The 18728-nt window shown below is 41.8% G+C and overlaps 1 protein-coding gene across 1 annotated transcript in view; it reads right to left on the reverse strand.

The window, feature by feature from the left end:
* Positions 1-2226: 2226 nt before the first annotated feature.
* Mbtps2 (membrane bound transcription factor peptidase, site 2) overlaps positions 2227-18728 on the reverse strand; it is a 58061-nt gene continuing 41559 nt past the window's right edge. The window contains exons 8-11 of the mRNA XM_070040720.1: positions 13155-13249; positions 11626-11821; positions 8932-9007; positions 2227-5654 (exon numbers count right to left, since the gene is read on the reverse strand). Coding sequence (XP_069896821.1) covers positions 5432-5654; positions 8932-9007; positions 11626-11821; positions 13155-13249 — 590 coding nt within the window. The 3' untranslated portion in view covers positions 2227-5431. The remainder of the gene's footprint in view (positions 5655-8931; positions 9008-11625; positions 11822-13154; positions 13250-18728) is intronic.

An 18728-nucleotide genomic window follows, 5' to 3' on the forward strand; every position in this document is an offset into this window, starting at 1 on the left:
CCAATTAACCACCAGAAAACCAGAAGTGGCACTGGGACTCAAGTGCTAGAGTTCTGGCCTTGAGCTGAAGAGCTCAGAGACAGCACCCAAGCCCAGATTTCAAATCCCATGACTACCAAGAGAGAGAAGAGAGAAAGAAGAGAGGGGGGGGGGTGTAGCGGCTTTATAACATCTAATTAATACGATGCAAAACACACATTAAATCAGGGTAAAGTAATACTTTGTTTTATACCATGGAGAACCAATTGCAGAATTGGACTCTTAGATTCTTCTTAGTTTTCGAGTACTACAGTGTCAATAACACATCAGTAGAGAAGTTTGAAAAGCCTTTAGTGAATAAGGTGGGACAATTTATGACTACATATTAACTTTCAGCTAAATAAATTTAAGCAGTGTTGGCCAGGAGGCAGTGGCTTACACCTATACTCCTAGCTACTCAGGAGGCTGGGATTTGAGGAATATAGTTCAAAGCCAGCATGGGCAGGAAAGTCTGTGAGACTCTTTATCTCCAATTAACCACCAAAAATCCAGTAGTAGAGCTATGGCTCAAATGGAAGAGCATTAACCTTGAATAGAAATAGCTCAGGGGCAGTGCCTAGGTCATGAATTCAAGCCCAGGGACTGGCACAAGAAAACAAGGTGTATTATCCAATGGAAAATTAAACTATACAATATAACTTTTTTTATAATTAGAATTACCACTTCCTCTAGCCATTTTTGTTACTAGAATACCACTTCCTCTAGCCAGTTTTTCCACCTCCACCCTGATTGTAGCCTATTGTAGTATTATATTATGAAATATAGGTTTTCCTTTCATGAATTCATCTGCCAAGGTCGAATAGACAATGGATAATTCAATAAGTATGGCTTATAAACAGATGGATTAAAAAGGTTCATCTAAAAAAATTCATCTCAAAGGTATTATACCCATTTGTTTTAGACTAAAAGCAAATATGTTGCTGGACACTGGTGTCTCATGCCTGTAATCCTAGCTACTCAGGAGGTTGAGATCTGAGATAACGATTTGAAGCTGGCCTGCGCAGCCAAGTTCATGAGGCATTTATCTCCAATAAACTACTAAAAATGTCAGAAATTAAGGGGTACCAGTGGCTTATGCCTGTAATCCTAGCTACTCAATAGGCTGAGGTCTGAGGATTGTGGTTCAAAGGCAGCTTGAGCAGGAAAGAGAGATAAGACAATAAGACTGTGTGGCTCATCTCTAATAAACTACCAACAAAGCTAGAAGAAGAATTGTGGCTAAAGTGGTAGAGCACTAGTCTTGAGCAAAAATGGTAAGAGACAGAAAGGGACAGAGCCTAGGCCTTGAGTTCAAGCCTCAGGACTAGCACACACACACACACACACACACACACACACACACACACTCTCTCTCTCTCTCTCTCTCTCTGTCTCTCTCTAAAAATACAGGTGAACTTACAGAAAAATTCTGTCCAGCCTCAGGACTAGCACACACACACACACACACACACACACACACACACACACACACACACACACACACACACACACACACACACACACACACACACACTCTAAAAATACAGGTGAACTTACAGAAAAATTCTGTCCAGCACTCATGAAATACGATGGACTTTTTTCATTCATAAACAAACCATTTCCAAAATTGTACTGAGGATACACACACACACACACACACACACACACACACACACACACACACACACACACACACACACACTCTAAAAATACAGGTGAACTTACAGAAAAATTCTGTCCAGCACTCATGAAATACGATGGACTTTTTTCATTCATAAACAAACCATTTCCAAAATTGTACTGAGGATACACAAGAACTTCACTTGAGACTTTTTTTGCCAGGCACCAGTGACTCACCTGTAATCCTAGCTACTCAGGAAGCTGAGATCTGAGGATCGTGGTTCAAAGCCAGCCCAGGCTTAAAAGTCTCTGTGAGATTCTTATCTCAATTAACCACTCAAAAATGGGAAGTGGTGCCATGGCTCAAACTTGTAGACTTCAAGCCTTGAGCAGAACCCCACAACTGAAAAAAAAAACTTTTTTCCTTTCTGAGGCCAGCAAAAACATGTAGATTATATGAATAAAATGCAAGGCCACTTTTAGAATCAAGAATTTAAAAACAACAAAGATGTTATTCAATGTAAAGGGAAGAACTTTGAGAGAAAAAAAGTGCAGTTTTAAAAAAGACAAAAAACGAGAAACATAAAATGCTGGTATACATTTATTTTTTTATTACTAAACATCAAATGTGGGCAATCGTGACATTGTCAAATAAAAGCTTAAGAATGAATTTCAGCACAAAGATTTATAGAAAAAACTACCTGTGCACTACTGCCACATAACATTCAATAAATACCATAGGTCAGAATGATGACCAAGGACCAAACAACTATGAAGCACGTTTACAATTGGCTGTTAGAACAGTAACTACAAGAGAGATTATCAAAAGGTCATGTCTAATTGCATGTCTCTTCAAACTGAGATGCTGAAAAGAATATATACATTCTTTAAAGGTTGTAGGTGATTATTTAAAAACCCTCAAATATGTAAACAATGCAGAATAGGAACACTGGAATCAAGTTTTACTATTGAACAAAGTGACAATACAGAAAGAATACCTTTTCCAAATCCTCAAAAATGATCCAGTTTTCTAATTGCTCTATGGAAATCAAAATGGATTCTTTCCATAAAGATGATGATACACCAGGGACATAAAGACCTTCCAAGTTCTTTTTATGTTAACATTTATTTACAGTAAATATTCAATAACCCTTTTTACAGATCACTTAAATAGAAACATGCTTTGCTAATCCATAAATAACACTAATCACCATCCATTCAACCACATTAATTAAGTACTTATGATGTCTCATGCACTGTGTCAGGGACACAAAGCTGAATATGACATGGTCCTTGCTATAAAGAGCCCACAATCAAGCTCAACAGAGAAAACACATTTCCTTTCTTATGCAATAGGCCATTTCTATACAAATGTTACTCATCTGCTCAGACTTTCCTAGCAGGGTGATTCTCAAACCCTTATCCAACCTAACAGCAGACTAACAGCTAAAATAAAATGCCTTTTTTTTCTGTGACTCTGAAAAAGAAGTAGTTAATGGATAGGATTTCCTCTTACTATTTTCCCTCTTGGGAGAAGGGTGTGGCTTAGTGGTAGAATACTTGCCTCACAAGCATGAGGCCCTGGGTTCCATCCCTAGTACTGCAAAACATTTTTTTTTGTCAGTCATGGGGCTTGAACTCTGGGCCTGGGTGCTGTTCCTGAACTCTTCAGCTCAAGGCTAGCACTCTACCACTTGAGCCACAGCGCCACTTCCAGTTTTCTGGTGGTTAATTGGAAATAAGAATCTCATGGACTTTCCTGCCTGGGCTGGCTTTGAACAGAGATCCTCAGATCTCAGCCTCCTGAGTAGGTAGGATTACAGGCATGAGCCACTGGTGCCCGGCAAAACAAACTTTTTTTTTCAATTTTGAAAAACCAATGCGCACAATATATAACATTTTCATTAATAAGCCACTTAATACATGTAATCAAATTAATTACATGAATATTTCATGGCATTTCCCCAAGCTCAACTTCCAGAACAGGTCTAAGCATAACCATGCTTAATATACCTTGGTCCCCAATGACTGTTTACTGAACATGTATATGCCATATTTTCTGGAGAAACCAGCGATCTGTATGATTTTTAATTCTGAAAACCCAGGTCATTAATAAAATGCTAAAATGATGTCCAATATACATAATTTTTGTTTAAGAAGGAAGGCAAATTTGTAGTACAATCTAAAAAAGTTTCTAAAAATGATTTAAAAGTTCTAGTGCTTAAAGAGTAGCTAATAATCTGAAAAAGGTAACTCCATGGAACACCTCAATTTGTGAAGGCGGGTACCTGGCTACTAATGAATTATTGCTTTTGTCACCTCTCGAGTATAAGACAGAAGTGTGCATTGTGCATGAAGAAAATAGCTTGCTCCCATGTTTCTCAGAGCAACAACTTTGCACGGGGCCCATTGACTAGATACAAGACTAGGCCTGTCCGGTTTAAGAATCTAGTCCCAGGCTTTGGCAAATCCACCCTTATACTGTCTCATGTGCAAGCCATTTTCACCATATTACTGCTGTGGATCCACAGAGGTAGCTCAGGGGAGACACTGAAAGCAAGAGCTAGGTGACTGATCACCCAACAGAGAGAAACACGGGAGCTGCTGGTGAGGACAGAGTGCAGCTTGGGGTTTAATGCTTCAGGAACATAGGCCTTAGATGGCCTCAGCTGCAACAAGGGTCAGTATCTTCCCTGGAAGGCTCCCGAGCTTCAGAACTCTAGAGAATGGTGACCAGGTCTGCTAAAGATCCTATATTCTGTCTTGTGATCAGAGAACCTGGCATATTTCTGAGGTTCAATTCTAAGTGCCTGAGCTTACATGCTGCTGTGTGAGATACTTCCTGCAGCACACATTATCAAAGAGGCAATGCTTGTGGTATAAACTGTCTCATGAGATCATAGGCCCTCCTTCCTAATTTGTCTGTTAGTGTCATCTGACAACGATTTTCCGGTCATATAGGCAGATTCTCGTATAGAATTTTATTAAACTTAATTTTAATCAGACTTCTGTTTTCAGAGTATAAAATAATACACCATTCACGTTTAAAATACTTCTTAAATATGACAGAGGATAAGAAATATAGGCTATGAACACATTCACCTTTCTACTTGGCCAAAATTTGATTTCTTTTAAATCTTTAGAAATGATGGTGTGCTTTGTTTGTTTGGTTTGCTTTTGAGACAGGGTCTTGCTATATATGTAGGCAAGGCTAGCCTGGAACCTGCTATGGATCCCAGGCTGGCCTCAAACTTGCAATCTTCCTGCTTTAATCTTCTGAGTGCTGGAACTACAGGTGTGCACCACCACATCCACCTTAATGATGATATTTCAACTGGTTTTCCCTGGGGATGGGCCTGTAGTGTAGTGGTAGAGCACTTGCCTAGCATATGAGGCTATGGGTTTGATTCCCAGAGCCACACACACATTTTCCTAATTATTTCTATTCAATTCTGCTCTCCTTTGTACTACTTCAATATGCTATGTAATCACAGGACATGGTACTATATGAATGAATTTGTACTTGTTTAGAAATTGTTCCACAAACAGGTGAGATTTGTACATTCAGTCTTTTAAAACTAGAAATGGAGTTGGGGACTATGCCTTTCATTCCTTCTGCTCATCCTACACCACAGAGTTTGGGTACTCTAGATATAGGAGGAGCTCAATGATATTGGCCATGATGCAACTAAAAAGAAATACATTTCACACTAAATAAGGATGTTAATGGCAATGGATATTACCACACAGATATAGAAGGGAACTCGGAGATTCTGTCAGAAGAGAGCAAATATTACCGTGCTGTAACCATCCAGAGTCCCAGGGTCACATTGGCAGCTAAAAGTACACTGCCACCAAGTAAGATAAAAAATCCTATCAGATCTTTGACATCATTGTCTCCAATCACTGAGGTAAGGGTAGCATCCAGAAAAGAGTTTAAAATCCACTGACCATCCAAGGCAAAACAGGGGACAGCATTCACAATAGCCAGAGCTCCAGAGAGGGAAATCAGGTACCTGAGTTAAAATCAGTTAAGGAGCCAGCTGTGAGGTCCAACTGGAAACCACCTTTGGGGCAATCAGAATATACTGGACTGGGACTGAGTTTGAGATTACAATACAATTCTCTGCTTTCTTTAACTCTCTAACATTTCTTCTTAGTTCTCTACTATTTCAAAACACAACTTGTGGGCTGGGATGTAGCTCAGTGGCAAGTGCTTCCTTAGCAAATGCAACGCCCTGGGTTTGCTCCCCAGTACCAAAAAAGACAAGGCAAAAAAAAAATACCAAATGAAATTTGTGGCTCATGCCTATAATCTTGGCTAATCAGGAGGCTGAGATCTGGAATCCTGGTTCAAAGTGAGTCCCTGGCAGTTAAGTCCATAAAACTGTTACTTCCAATTAACCATCAAAAAGTAGGAAGCAGCACTGTGGCTCAAGTGCTAGCCTTGAGCATAGAGAGGCTCAGGGACAGTGCCCAGGCCCTGAGTTCAAGTCCCAGGACTGGCAAAAAAAAAGAAAAAGAAAGAGGGCTGGGAAGGTGGCTCAGTGGTAGAGTGCTTGCCTTGCATGCATGAGGTCCTGGGTTCGATTCCCTAGCACCACATAAGCAAAAAGAAAAAAGCCGGAAGTGGCACTGTGGCTCAAGTGGGAGAGCGCTAGCCTTGAGCTGAAGAGCTGAGGGACAGCGCCCAGGCCCAGAGTTCAGGCCCCACGACCGGACCCAAAAAAAAAAAGAAAAAAGAAAGAAAGGAAGGAAGGAAGGAAGGAAGGAAGGAAGGAAGGAAGGAAGGAAGGAAGGAAGGAAGGAAGGAAGGAAGGAAGGAAGGAAGGAAGGAAGGAAGGAAGGAAGGAAGGAATTTGCAGCAGGGTGCTGGCGGCTCAAACTTGCAATCCTAGCCCTCAGGAGGCTGAGGTCTGAGGATTGTGGTTCAAAGCCAATCTGTGGAAGGAAAGTCCTAAGATTCTTTCTTTCTTTCGTGGGGCTTGAACTCTGGGCCTGGGTGTGGTTTCCCTGTGCTCTTCAGCTCAAGGCCAGCGCTCTACCACTTGAGCCACAGCACCACTTCTGGTTTTCTAGTGGTTTATTGGAGATAACTGTCTCACAGACTTTCCTGCCTGGGCTGGCTTTGAACTATGATCCTCAGATCTCAGCCTCCTGAGCAGCTCAGATTACAGGCACTAGCCTCTAGTGCCCGGCTAGTACTAAAATTCTTATCTCCAATTGACTACCAAAAATCGAGAAGTGAAATTATGGCTCAAGTGTTAGAGCTCTAGTCTTGAGCAAAATTTCAGGGACAGTGGCCGAGTTCAAGTACTAGGACCGCCACATATATATAATCACATACAAGCACACATGGGCGCACACGCATGCCCATGTGCGCACGCACGCGCGCGTGCACACACACACACACACACACACACACACACACACACACGGAATATGTATTATTTTGAAGTTCAAAAGCCCTGACAAACAAAAAAAGGTAAACCACTTATAGACAGTCTATATAACCCCTAGGAAGACTTTATTCCTTGGGAATCTACTTTTTGTGTGTGCCAGAATCTTACTGACTTTCCTGCCCTGGCTGGACTTAAACAAGGATCCTCAGATTGCTCAGCCTCTGGAATAGCTAGGAGTACAGGCACGAGCCACCAGTGCCTGGAAGACTGTAGTCTTTTAACAATAAAATAAAGGAAAAGGAGGAAAGAAAGAGAAAAAAAGAAATATAGGTTTTTTTTTGGTGGTCCTGGGGCCTGAACTCACGGACTGGGCACTGCCCCTGAGCCTCTCTATGCTCAAGGCTAGCACTCTACCACTGGAGCCACAGTGCCACTTCTGGCTTTTTCTATGTATGTGCTACTGAGGAATCTAACCTAGGGCTTCATGCATACTAGGCAAGCACTCTACCACTGAGCTGTATTCACAGCCCTGAAATACAGATTTTGACTGTGAGCCCTGCCTTCTTTTGCTATCATCTATAAGGTTATAGCAAGTCTCTCTGTGACAAAGGTACAGAATGTACAAGGTACAGTCTTGGTTATACACAATTTTAGCAAGTGCTCGTTTGTATTCCATTTCTGTTTTTTTCCTTATTCTTTCATTTCTTTGTTTTTGTGGGGGGGGAGGGGTCTCCTGGGGTTTGAACTCTGGACCTGGGTGCTGTTCAAGGATAGCACTCTACCACTTGAGTCACAGCACCACTTCCAGCTTTTTCTCTGATTATATGGAGACAATAGTCTCTCGGCCAGGCGCTGGTAGCTCACTCCTAAAATCCTATCTACAGGCTGGGCAGGAAATTCCATGAGACTCTAATCTCCAATTAACTACCAGCAGCTGGAGTGGAGCTGTGGCTCAAGTGGTATAGTATCGGCCTTGAGAGAAAAAGTTCAAGGACAGTGTCTAAGCCCTGAGTTTGACTCCTAGTGCTGGCACAAAAAGTACTTCCAAAAATTTCCAATATTTCAATTCTATATAATAACTGATTTAAAAAGTCATCTGGTTTTTTTGGTTGGTTGTGGGGCCTGAACTCTGGGTCTGGGCACTGTCCCTCAGCTCTTCAGCTCAAGGCTAGCATAATACCACTTGAACTACAGTGCCACTTCTGGCTTTTTCTGATTATGTGGTGCTGAGGAATCGAACCCAGGGCCTCATGCATACAAGGCAAGCACCCTACCACTGAGCCGCCTTCCCAGCCCTAAAAGTCATCTTTTATACACATGGAAACATAACATACTAAAGACCACATAAAATTTTTGTCCTCTGAATTACTATTTCAGCAATAGAAACCAGTTTGATCTTCCTCAAGCATTCCTCCTTAAGACCAGGGTGCTGGATTTACATATCCCCACTAATGTTATAAAGGTCAGGACTAAGAAGACCAAATCTGGCAGAATCGATTACCTGGCTAATAACAAACTCATTTATCTGTTACAAACTTCCTGTTAATTCAATTCTCTTTTTATATTCTGAATCTCCACTTCCACATCTGAACATTATTCCCTTCCTCATCAATCTTTCTTCTCTGACTTCTGCCCTTCCATATAAACCTGGTCTCTTTCAACTTCAAAATCTTTTTTTAAATTAAGTGATACTTATAGTAAAATTCATATTTGTAATGTTTTATATAAGGCAAATGTGATCAAGCTCCAAAACACTTTCTTTTGCTTGTGTGGTACTGAGGAATCAAACCCAGGGCCTCATGCCTGCTAGGCAAACACTCTACGACTAAGCTGCATTCCCAATCCCCAAAACACACTTTTTAAATCTTTTTTTTTAACACCAAAAGGATACTTGACAAATGTCTCCACAATCACTGGCAGATCTATGCTTAGAAAATTGAAACGTGGAATAAAACTGGTGATGCTCACTAAAAAAGGAAACAAAAGAAATTATGAATATTTTTCATAACCGATAACCAGAAGTATTCTGAAATTTACCATATAGTACAATATTAGGCTAACCTATTAAATTGGCTGAGAACATCTTTTTAAAGCATATATAACTAGACTATATTCCTCATATATAAAACCAATGAACAAAGAACAATTGCATTAAATGACATGGGTGTCTCACACCTGTAATCTTAGCTACTTGGAAGGCTGTAATTTGAGGTTTGTGATTTGAAGCCAGGCCAAGTAGACAAATCCTAGACTCTTAACAAGAAAAAGCTGGAAGTGGAGGTGTGGCTCAAGTGGTAGAGTATCAATTTTGAGTGGAAATAGCTAAGAGATGGTACCTAGGCCTTGAGTTCAAGCCCCAGTACTGACAAATACACACAGATAAAATTTTAAAAAGGCAGGATAAAAAATTAATAGCCTAGTGTCATGGGGCTTGAACTCAGGGCCTGAGTGCTGTCCTTGAGCTCTTTTGCTAAAGGTTTGCACTCTACCACTTTGAGCCACAGCGCCACTTCCAGTTTTCTGGTGGTTAAATGGAGATAAAAGTCTCACAGACTTAGCTTCAAACCATGATCCTCCTATCTCAGCCTCCTGCATAGGTACGACTACAGGTGTGAGCTACCAGCACCCAGCTCTACGATGTTTTCAGGTGAGAGTGAAATAAAGCTATCCACCAATTAGTACTATCAACTACAGAGGCCTTAATATTGATTTTTGTCTAAAATAAATAAATACACATTTCTGTATTACTCAAAGTAGGTTCATTTCTTCATATGTCATGACTGTATTTAATATTCACAGTCTAGAGTCAGTTAGTGTCAAACCAGTAAGAAAAATGAGTCCAACTGTTTCTCGATAGATGACTACAAAGCAATGAGAAAGCTTTTTAGAGTAATATAAAACTCATATCCATTAACTAATGGATGAATCAAGAAAATATAATCTGTCAAAGATGCCTTGAAAACATTATGCTACATGAAATATGATAATCATAAAAGATTCCACTTATATGAAATGCCCCAGAGAAGCACATTTATACAAACAGAAATTACATTAGTGATAGCCAAGGGCTACAGGGATTGGGGAAGCAATAGAAATTTAAAAACCATTGAATTGTACACTTTGAATGAGTGAATTGTATGGTAAACTATTAACAGAAAAAGTACGATAAGGATTCCTTCCTTCCTTTCTTGCCAGTACTTAATAATTCTACTTCTGGCTTTTTGCTAGGCAATCGGAGACAAGAGTCATGCGCTTTTTCTGTCTAGGCTGGTTTCAAATTGCCATCCTCAGATCTCAGCCTGGTGAACAGCCACTATAATAGACGTAAGCCACTGGTGCCCAGCAACATGGGGAATGGAGAAGCTATTTATTTAGTTTAATCATACAAAATCCATGTGTTATGCATAAACTAGTCATGTCACTATGTATCCTGGTTTTCTTGAGGGGATGCAGCTACTGCCACTCAATTGGAGAGCCCAGATGAATTTATGAACTGAGAACATCTGAGAGATCATCTATTTGTTTTGGGCATAAATAGTGGAGAAGGAAAAATGCATCACTTTCTTCAGGTAAGTTCTCTATCTTGCTTCATAAATTCAGGTTATTGGATGCCTAAATTTCACTAAAGCTTAAGCATTTTAGGACTGGGATGTAGGCAAGTGGCAAAGTACTTGGTGCAATGTCCTGGGTTTGATACCCAGTACCAAAAAAAAAAAAAAAAAAAAAAAGGAAGCAAGGAAGCAAGCTAGCAAAGTTGGGCACTGGTGGCTCAGGCCTATAATCCTAGCTACTCAGGAGGCTGAGATCTGAGGATCACGGTTCTAAGCCAGCCTAGAAGGGAAAGTTCATGAAATTCTCATCTCCAACTAACCAGAAAACCAGAAGTGGGCTGTGGCTCATAGCCTTTTTGTAAAAAATGTTCAGGGACAAGTTCAAGCCCCATGACTCCCCCCCAAGAAGGAAAAAGAGAAGACAAAAAATACAGTTAAGGGGCTGGGAAGGTGGCTCAGTGGTAGAGTGCTTGCCTTGCATGCCTGAGGCCCTGGGTTCGATTCCTCAGCACCACATAAGCAAAAAGGAAAAAGCCGGAAGTGGCACTGTGGCTCAAGTGGTAGAGCGCTAGCCTTGAGCTGAAGAGCTGAGGGACAGCGCCCAGGCCCAGAGTTCAGGCCCCACGACCAGACCTCCTCCCCAAAAAGCTTAAGCCCTTTAACAAGTGACCAAACTTATAATTAAAAAAAAAATCAATGCAGGGATTTGTATTAAGTTTCTACCGAAGAAACTATGGTTTGTGTGTGTGTGTGGATTCTGAGGCTTGAAATTATGGCCTGAGCACTGTTCCTGAGCTCTTTTGCTCAAGGCTAGCATTCTACCACGTGAGCCGCAGTTTTAGAGTGGCTTTTTGGTGGTTGTTAATTGGAGATGAGAATTTCATGAACTTTCTCTTCTAGGCTGGCTTAGAAACTGTGATCCTCAGATCTCAGCCTCCTGGATAGCTAAGATCACAAGCGTGAGCCACAGGTGCCTGGCAATATACGTGATATTAATGTTTTTCTAAGGCTCTACCATACTATTTAATACTCACCAGTGTAGTGAAGATGTAATGGATGTCCTACATACAACATATCAATTTGGGGTGGGTGCTTCACTTTTATTAAGCGAGTATGAGTTTCTAAAGAAGGTATTATACAGAAACTTGAACTTGAACTTTTTTTACAATCTTTATTGCTTCTACAAACTTGGGTAGCTTCAACTGCTTTCCGGGCAGGTAGACATGTATGCTATAAATAAAAAAAAGTAGTCAATATTAAAAATGATTCATTTACTAACAAAAAACACAAGCTTCAATATGTTTTTTTGTTTTTTGTTTTTTTTGGGGGGTCTGGTCATGGGCCTGAACTCTGGGCCTGGGCGCTGTCCCTCAGCTCTTCAGCTCAAGGCTAGCGCTCTACCACTTGAGCCATAGTGCCACTTCTGGCTTTTTTTTCTGCTTATGTGGTGCTGAGCAATCGAACCCAGGGCCTCATGCATGCAAGGCAAGCGCTCTACCACTGAGCCACCTTCCCAGCCCCTCAATATGTTTTTCATGTCATCTAGATAGTAGGAATAAAGTTCATAAAAAGGAAGTGTCATTTATGTGTATAGACTTACCTTCAAATATCGTACTCTGGTCATAGAAGATATTAGACCATTATAAATTTTTAAAGAATCTCAGAAAAAATATAACATCTGGAATTCAGAGATGTATATAAAACGACCAAATTAAATAGAGCCAATAGGAAAAATTTTCATAGATAACACTTAAGATTTTTTTTTTTTGGTCGGTTGTGGGGCTTGAACTCTGGGCCTGGACCTTGTCCCTAAGCTCTTTATTTTATTATTTATTTATTTATTTTGCCAGTCATGGACTTGAACTCTGGGCCTGGGCGCTGTCCCTCAGCTCTTCAGCTCAAGGCGAGTGCTCTACCACTTGAGCCACAGCGCCACTTCCGGCTTTTTTCTTTTTGCTTATGTGGTGCTGAGGAATCGAACCCAGGGCCTCATGCATGCAAGGCAAGCACTCTACCACTGAGCCACCTTCCCAGCCCTCCCTGAGCTCTTTAGCTTAGGCTAGTGCTCTACCACATGAGCCACAGAGCCACTTCCGATTTTTTGTTGGTTAATTGGAGATAAGAATCTCAGGGACTTTCCTGACCAGGCTGGCTTTGAGCTATGATCCTCAGACCTCAGCCTCCTGAATAGCTAGGATTACAGGTATGAGCCCCTGGTGCCCAGCATGCTTTTTGACTTTTTATTTATTTATTTTTAGTTTTTATTGCTTTACTGGTGATGTACAGAGTGGGGGTTATGGTCATATCTTTTTTTGGTTGGTCATGGGGCCTGAACTCTTGGCCTGTGCACTGTCCCTCAGCTCTTCAGCTCAAGGCTAGTATTCTCCCACTTGAGCCACAGCGCCACTTCTGGCTTTTTCTGCTGATGTGGTGCTGAAGAATAGAAGCCATGGCCTCATGCATGCAACTCGAGCATCTACCGCCGAGCCACCTTCCCAGCCCCATTTTTTTTTTTTACTTCTTTTGTAAAAATTAAATCAGACAGGCCTTGGGGACAACTTACCAAGCGCTTGTTAAAATTATTTCTGTAGGAAAAACAGACGTCTGTGAGGCTATGATTATTACAGCATTCAGTGGAACCATCTAGTCGTTTGTATGCTGAAGAAAAACACAGTGCTGATTAGAATTACTTATGTACAAGGATTTTTTTTTTGTAGGTTGTGGGAATTGATGTTAGATCCTGGGCGCTGTCCCCAAGCTTCTTTGTGCTCAAGGCTAGTGCTCTACCACTTGAGCCACAGCATCACTTTCCATTTTTTTTTTGCATGGTTAATTGGAGATAAGACTCTCATGGGACTTTTCTGTCTGGACTGGCTTTGAACCACAGCCCTCAGATCTTAGCCTCCTGAGTAGCTAGGATTACAGACGTGAGCCACCAGCACTCAGTTCATACAAGTGTATTTATAGCAAACACTTAACTTTTGTATGCCCTTACTATAAGTTGAACTCTGGGATGAGATGCTGTCCCTTAGGTTTTTTGTTCAAGGTTACACTCTAAAATCAGAAAACCACCAAGTTTTTGGTGGTTAATTGGAGATAGTCTCACTAACTTTCTTGCCTTGGCTGGCTCGGAACAGTGATCCTCAGATCTTGGCCCCCCAGTAGCTAGGTTTACAAGCGTGAGCCACCAATGCCTGGCGTGTGTGTGTGTGTGTGTGTGTGTGTGTGTGTGTGTGTGTGTGTTGTGTATGTTTGTGTGTGTGTGTGTGTGTGTTGTGTATGTTTGTGTGTATGCCTGTCAGGTGACTAGAACTCAGGGCCTGGACACTGTCTTTCCTGTCTGGGCTAGCTTTGAACTTCAATCCTCAGATCTTAGGCTCATGATTACCTAGGATTATAGCTGTGAGCCATTGATATGTGGATAATATTTAGTATTATTTTGTGCTAGTACCGGGGCTCCAACTCAGAGCCTGGGCATTGTCCCTGAGCTTTTGTTTGCTCAAGGCGACTATTCTACCACATTAGCCATATCTCCACTTCTGGCTTTTTGTTGTTGTTGTTGTTAATTAGAGACAAAAGTCTCTGCGACTTTTCTGTCTGGAAAGGCTTAAAACCATGATCCTTAGACCTCAGTCTCATGAGTAGGTAGGATTATAGGTGTGAACCAATGGCGCCTAGAAATATTTAGCTTTTTTAAGACAAAAAAAAAAAAGTAGTTGGGTACCAGTCGCCAATGCTTGTAATCCTAGCTACTTAGGAGGCTGATATCTGAGGATTGTAGTTTGAAGCCAGCCTAGGCAGGAGTGTGCATGAGACTCTTATCTCCAATCATCACCAAAAAAATCTGGAAGTGAAGTTGTGGCTCAAGTGATAGGACAGTAGTCCTGACCCAAACACAACAACAATAACAACAAAAACACTTTAGGGACAGCACTTAGGCACTGAGTTTAAGCCCAATACTGGCACACACACACACATAAAAGGAAAATGGCACATGTATATGAAAGGAGTTGTATAATTCAGAGTTCAGTTTGACAGCTGTTTGCTGTAGTTTAATTTCACACTCTGAAAGGAGATTCAATTAATTTGAAATCAAGAAACCACAGTGAGCTGGGCACCAGTGGCTCACACCTATATTCCTAGCTACTCAAGAGGCTGAGATCTGAGGATCATGGTTCAAAGCCAGCAGGAAAGTCCCTGAGATTTTTATCTCCAATTAACCACCAGAAAACCGGAAGTGGCGCTGTGGCTCATGTGGTAGTGTGCTAGCCTTGAGCTGAAGAGCTGAGGGACAATGCCCAGGCCCAGAGTTCAAGCCCTACAACCGACAAAAAATAAAGGAAGAAACCACAGTGACTTTATGAGGTATGCCCTCATAAATTTAACTCAACTTGGGATGGGAATGTGGCTTAGTAGGAGTGCTTGCCTAGCATGCATGAAGCCCTGGTTCAATTCCTCAGTACCACATAAATAGAAAAAGCCAGAAGTTGCACTGTGGTTAAATGGTAGAGTGAAGACTTGAGCAAAAGAAATGTCAAGGACAGTGCCCAGGCTTTGAGTTCAAGCCCCAGGACTGGCAAAATAAATAAATAAATAAATAAATTTAATTTATCCATGAAGCTGGCGTTTCAGGGTCTCAAAAGGTTTAGCAATAGTAACTCCAGTAACTCCTTTCTTAGTGAAACAGATAGTGGAGAATGGTCTATTAGGAAAACTTTTGGAAGATGTTAGGTAGCTCTAGAGGCTAGAGAAATTGGAAAATATTTCAACATTAAAGAATATGGTTCCTAGCCAGGCACCGGTGCATTCCTATAATCCTAGCTACTCAAGAGGGTGAGATCTGAGGATCACAGTTCAAAATTAGCCAGGCAGGAAAGTCCATGAAATTCTTATCTCCAATAAACCACCAGAAAACCAGAAGTGGCACTGTGGCTCAAGTGGTAGTGCATTAGCCTTGAGCTGAAGAGCTGAGGGACAGCGCCCAGGCCCAGAGTTCGAGCCCCACAACCAACAAAAAAAGAAAAAGAAAAAGTATATGGTTCCTGTGGGGCAGCAGTGGCTCATGCCTGTAATTCTAGCTATTCAGGAAAATGAGGTCTGAGATCATGATTTGAAGCCAATCTGGGCAGCAAAGTTCATGAGACATTTATCTCCAATAAACCACCAAAAAAGTTGGAAGTCGGGGTGCCAGTGGCTCATACCTGTATTCTTAGCTACTCAGAAGGCTGAGATCTGGGCTGGGAAGGTGGCTCAGTGGTAGAGCGCTTGCCTTGCATGCATGAGGCCCTGGGTTCAATTCCTCAGCACCACATAAGCAAAAAGAAAAAAGCCAGAAGTGGTGCTGTGGCTCAAGTGGTAGAGCACTAGCCTTGAGCTGAAGAGCTGAGGGACAGCGCCCAGGCCCAGAGTTCAGGCCCCATGACTGGACCAAAAAATAAATAAATAAATAAATAAAAAAAAGAAGGCTGAGATCTGAGAACTGTGGTTCAAAGCCAGCCGGGGAAGGAAACTGTGAGATTCTTATCTCCAATTAACCACTAGAAAACCAGAAGTGGAGCTGTGGCTCAAAGTGGTAGAGCACTAGACTTGAGCAAAAAAGCTCAAAGACAGTGCCCAGGCCCTGAGTTTAAGCCCCACAACCAACCTGACAACCATATATATACACAAATATGTATATGTGTGTGTGTGCATGTGTATAGATACACACACACATATGTGTGGTTCCATTGGCTCACAACTGTAATCCTAGCTATTTAGGAGGCTGAGATCTGAGGATCATAGTTAGAAGCCAGCCTGAGAAGGAAAGTCCTTAAGACTTTTTTTTAAAAGGAGAGTATTATTATTTACTTCAGAAGGATAAGAAGCTGCATAAAAAGGATATTTTCTCATTGTTATTATCTCTAATATGAAAGCCCCAGGCTCTGACCACAGGAAGCAATCATTTCAAGTAACAACAGCAGTACCTATCATTTATTGAATACTGTGTTCTAAACACTATGCTCAGGTATTTTCTTATTTATCTGAATTCAAAATTCTAAAAATTTATTTACAAATACCTATCGGTAGGCGTTATTTTTGTGCCAGTCCTGGGGACTGAACTCAGGGCCTGGGCCCTGTCCCTGATTCTTTTTGCTCAAGGCTAGCACTCTACCACTTGAGCCAGAGCTACTTCCGGATTTTTCTGTATATGTGGTACTAAGGAATTGAACCCAGAGCTTCATGCATGCTAGGCAAGTACTCTACCACTAAGCCACATTCCCAGCAGGATTGTTTTTTTTAATTTAATTAATTAATTAATTAATTTGGTCAGTCATGGGGCTTGAACTCTGGGTCTGGGCGCTGTCCCTCAGCTCTTCAGCTCAAGGCTAGCGTTCTACCACTTGAGTCACAGCGCCACTTCCCATTTTCTAGTGGTTTATTGGAGATAAGAGTCTCATGGACCTGCCCAGGTTGGTTTTGAACTGTGATCCTCAGATCTCAGCCTCCTGAGTACTAGGATTACAGGCGTGAGTTACCAGCGCCTGACCTATTTTATTTTATTTTTTTTAGTGAGGGCACAATATGGCTCATGATGGTAATCCCACCTACTTGAGAAACACAGATAAGAAGAATCTTTTTTTTTTTTTTGCCAGTTCTGGGGCTTGACCTCAGGACCTGGGCACTGTTTCTGAGCTTTTTTGCTCAAGGATAGCACTCTACCACTTGAGCCACAGCACCACTCCTGGCTTTTTCTGTTTACGTGGTACTGAGGAATCAAACCCAAGGCTTCATGCATGCTAGACTAGCACTCTACCACTTGAGCCACAGTACCACTTCTGGCTTTTTCTGTTTATATGGTACTGAGGAATCGAGCCTAAGGCTTCATGCATGCTAGGCAAGCACTCTACCACTAAGCCACCTTCCTAGCCCCAAGAAGAATCTTTTTTTTTTTTTCCGTCAGTTGTGGGGCCTGAACTCTGGGCCTGGGGGCTGTTCCTCAGCTCTTCAGCTTAGGGCGAGCACTCAACCACTTGAGCCACACAGCGCCACTTCTGGCTTTTTCGGCTTATGTGGTGCTGAGGAATTTTACCCAGGGCCTCATGCGTGCAAGGCAAGCACTCTACCACTGAGTCACCTTCCCAGCCCCCAGGAGAATCTTGATTTTAGGCCAGCTCTGGCAAGAAGTTAGAGTCCAGCCCCTGAATATAAGCCAGGTGTGGTAGTTTACACCTGTAATCTCAGATATGCAGGAAGCATAGGAAAGAGGACTATGTTCAAGGGTAGTCCATGGAAAAACTTCAAAACTCTATCTGAAAAAAATAACTAAAGCCAAAAGGGTGTGGGCATGTCTCAACTAGTAGGGTATTTACATAGCAAGTGCAAGGCCCTGAGTTCTAAACCTCAATATAACAAGAAAAAAAATAATGATCAGAAAAGCAAAATAGGAGTTAGGCAAGTTGGTGTACACCTGTACTCCCAGCAATTGGGAGGCTGAGGCAGAAGACTCTAATAATTAAAGTCAGCCAGGACCACACAGTGAGACCCTTAATACATGCTCAATCTCCATGAGTCCATGGCTGGAATGACATCAAATGCAAGACACAACTTTAATATGAGCTCTAGCACATTTGTATTTCCTCATTCATGCAGGTGAAGTATTTGTTTTACTTTATTTCATTTTTATTTTTGTCAGTTGTGGAGCTTGAACTCAGGGCCTGGGTGCTGTGCCTGAGCTTTTTCACTCAAGGTTAGTGCTCTACTGCTTTAAGCCACAGTGCCACTTCCCCAGGTGAAGTATTAAGAACTGAATTTATCAAGTATAATTCAGAGACATTCAGTGTAAAGACTATTGATAGCTTCTAGCATTTCACCTGTAATTCCAGCATTCAGGAGGGCTGAAGCAGGAAGATCTCAAGTTGAGGCTAGTTTCAACCATTTTGCTTTCCTAAGCTGAATTAAAGTAGCCAGGACTTCCCCAAAGAGAAATCTGATCAAGGTCACTCTAGCCAAAAGGCCAAAAAAGGTAACTCACAGGCAGTGGGGGTAGGAACCAGACCAAGGCTGTCAGTTTCTCAGAGGGGATTTCCCCAGGGGCCTAGGGTAGGGGAACTGAGATGGTAGGGTGGGTGAAGGGAGACACAAAGAATAGAGGGGGGGA

Source organism: Dipodomys merriami, unplaced genomic scaffold (assembly GCF_024711535.1).
Source record: "Dipodomys merriami isolate MVZ:Mamm:240054 unplaced genomic scaffold, mDipMer1.0.p SCAF_3, whole genome shotgun sequence".
Lineage (NCBI taxonomy): Eukaryota > Metazoa > Chordata > Mammalia > Rodentia > Heteromyidae > Dipodomys > Dipodomys merriami.